Source organism: Portunus trituberculatus, chromosome 43 (assembly GCF_017591435.1).
Source record: "Portunus trituberculatus isolate SZX2019 chromosome 43, ASM1759143v1, whole genome shotgun sequence".
Classification (NCBI taxonomy): Eukaryota; Metazoa; Arthropoda; class Malacostraca; order Decapoda; family Portunidae; genus Portunus; species Portunus trituberculatus.
The window spans coordinates 13,876,911-13,879,410 of record NC_059297.1 but is presented as its reverse complement, the minus strand read 5'-3'; the positions used below and the strand labels follow the sequence as shown (position 1 = coordinate 13,879,410).

The following is a 2,500-nucleotide window of genomic DNA, read 5'->3' as shown; positions in this document are numbered from 1 at the left end:
TTTTATTCTCTTATTGTCAGTTGTCACACCATAAATAGTGAACTGAAATGACTCTTCAATAATCTATCATAGCTTTAGGAAAGATATTTTAAAAGGGCTGAAGAAAGTAGGAATCAGTATAAGACCTAATCCATGAATGTACTGCATTTCTTATAGTAAGGCAATTTGGATTATGAATAAAGCAATGGCAAAATAAATTTCTAAATAAATTATGCATTATTTTACATCATAGATGTATCAAATATTTACTACCACAGAACACCATGGCAGGAGCTGCATTCACTCATTGCGCACAGTGCAGGTGAGAGCAATTTTATCTCATAATTGGCTAACACCATCTCATCAGCTAACTTAACCTAACCTTTAGCTTAACTTAACTTATCCAAAACCTAATCTAACTATTCTGTACCAAATTACTGGATAATGCCTCATTCATTGCAACACATTATCTTGGCTAGATTATGTTAAGTTAGCAAGACTTCTCCAACCAGTCAAGAAGCAAGACTGCTCATGCACATGCAGAGTGTGTGGAGACTTTAGTATGTGTAGCTCCTTCCAATCACTAGTATGTGTAGCTCCTTCCAATCACCATATCAACATCTTTTTTTTTTCTTAATTGTATTTCTTTTTACAATCCAACATACATCTTAATTATATCCAACACTTTTATTTGCAACAAGATTCTTATTTGGAAAAGATGTTGCAGATTTATAGTTCTACAAAAAATAATGATCTATAACAAATCTTTATACAGAGTGTGGCATAAATACCTTCTATATTTTAAACTTTAACCTATGTGTTGTTAATGAAATTGTGATAGTGCCAATGTCTTCATTTATCTAATGCCTTAACATTTTTATTTTTCTATTTTTCATATAACTCATCTAGCAATATTGTTTACATTGGTACAAATTGTGATTCTGCTGTAAAAACATTTTTTTAAAGTATGTATGGTAAATCAGTAATTGTAACATATGAGTACTTTTCCATTTCATTATATGTTAGATTGGAATTATGCTATTCCAGGCAGGAGAAAAAACAATAATAATATTGCTGTGGATTGCAAATTTCAGAGCCATAGGCTTAGCTGTTAAGGAAAACCACCTAGAAGACTTATGAGATGTTCAAACTTCAGAACATGTTAGAGTTGAGACCTTCTGTTGTTCAATTTTCTACATGTTCACCTGATAAACATGCTTCTCCCTTGGAATCACCTGAATGAACAGTGCAGAAGTTTCATCCATACAAATTGATTATTACTTTGAAAATGTATACGATAAATGAAAATGGGAAGTTCGTTTGTCATGATGTGATGATGATATTCAGAATGTTTATTTAAATACTGTTTTGCTCACAGATGATGATCACTTTCATCCCTCAGGTTGTGTGAATAAGCAAAATTTGCAACCCACAGCAGTATTGTTTTTCTATTCAGAATAACATCATTCTGACCTAACATTTGAAATGAGTTTGAAAAGTTTGTTTTCTAAAAACTTTGTTTATCAAAATCACAATGTGCACCAGTTCAGACCATATCATTACATGAGGGTATCTATAAACATGTTAAGTTATTAGCTAAATAAAGACATCACTGGGACTTGCACAAGGTTATTATAGCCACATGTGGGTGAGAGTTTAAATTATGAGAGATACTTCTGCCACACCCTGTATCATTACATACTTTTAAAGAATTTTTGCCCAATTAACTTCATAAGCAGGGTAGAATGTTCTGTTCATCTCTGGTATCTGAACTGCACCCTTGTAGTAACGTATAGGGCGGCCCAGGATATACTTGTATCCGGCACACTGAAGTCCCTGGAACACCTGCCAAAGACATCAGCATTAGCTTCTTCATACACCTTCATTCATGTCTCATATTACACACACACACAAAAAAAATAAATAAATGAATAAATAAATAAATAAAATAAAATTCTCTCTCTCTCTCTCTCTCTCTCTCTCTCTCTCTCTCTCTCTCTCTCTCTCTCTCTCTCTCTAATATATTTTCTGCAGTGATACACTTTCCATGTTGTGCACTTCATATTACTATTCTCTCAATGTTGTTCATATGTACAAAACTACCATGCTCATGTACTTTTGGTTAAAACCTTTTCAAAAAGTCATATGAAACAATTGATATCTCCTACTGTAAGGAGTTAAGGGTTGGTTACTGCTTTCCCTTCTAGATATAACTATAAACTAAGTGTGTAATTGATTTTAGAAGAATGAATACTTTGTTAAGAACTTTACCATCTTGGAAGAGAGACACTTGACTTATACAACTGCAGTTTTAGGAAGCATACTCAATATCAATCATATAAACATAGATCAATACTGGCAGCAGTTTCTTATAACAAGGTAAAGAAACATTACATCACTGAGCAAGGAACATACTAGGAATAGCCTTGCAAAGTATTGGTGCCTGGCTTCACCACTCATCTTATTGACTGTGGTTGGAACATGCAGCCTTACTCCAATCTGAAAGACAAAAAAGTATCAT

The 2,500-nt window shown here is 33.2% G+C and overlaps 1 protein-coding gene and 1 long non-coding RNA gene across 2 annotated transcripts in view; one reads left to right on the top strand and one right to left on the bottom strand.

Annotated features, from left to right (window-relative positions):
* Window positions 1-2,500, top strand: part of LOC123518437 — a 14,280-nt gene that overhangs the window by 2,133 nt on the left and 9,647 nt on the right. The gene's annotated exons all lie outside the window — the stretch shown is intronic.
* The window catches only part of LOC123518436, a 7,901-nt gene that overhangs the window by 695 nt on the left and 4,706 nt on the right, over window positions 1-2,500 (bottom strand). The window contains exons 6-7 of the mRNA XM_045279250.1: window positions 2,395-2,478; window positions 1-1,824 (exon numbers count right to left, since the gene is read on the bottom strand). The exon at window positions 1-1,824 is cut by the window's left edge and continues 695 nt beyond it. Coding sequence (XP_045135185.1) covers window positions 1,684-1,824; window positions 2,395-2,478 — 225 coding nt within the window. The 3' untranslated portion in view covers window positions 1-1,683. The remainder of the gene's footprint in view (window positions 1,825-2,394; window positions 2,479-2,500) is intronic.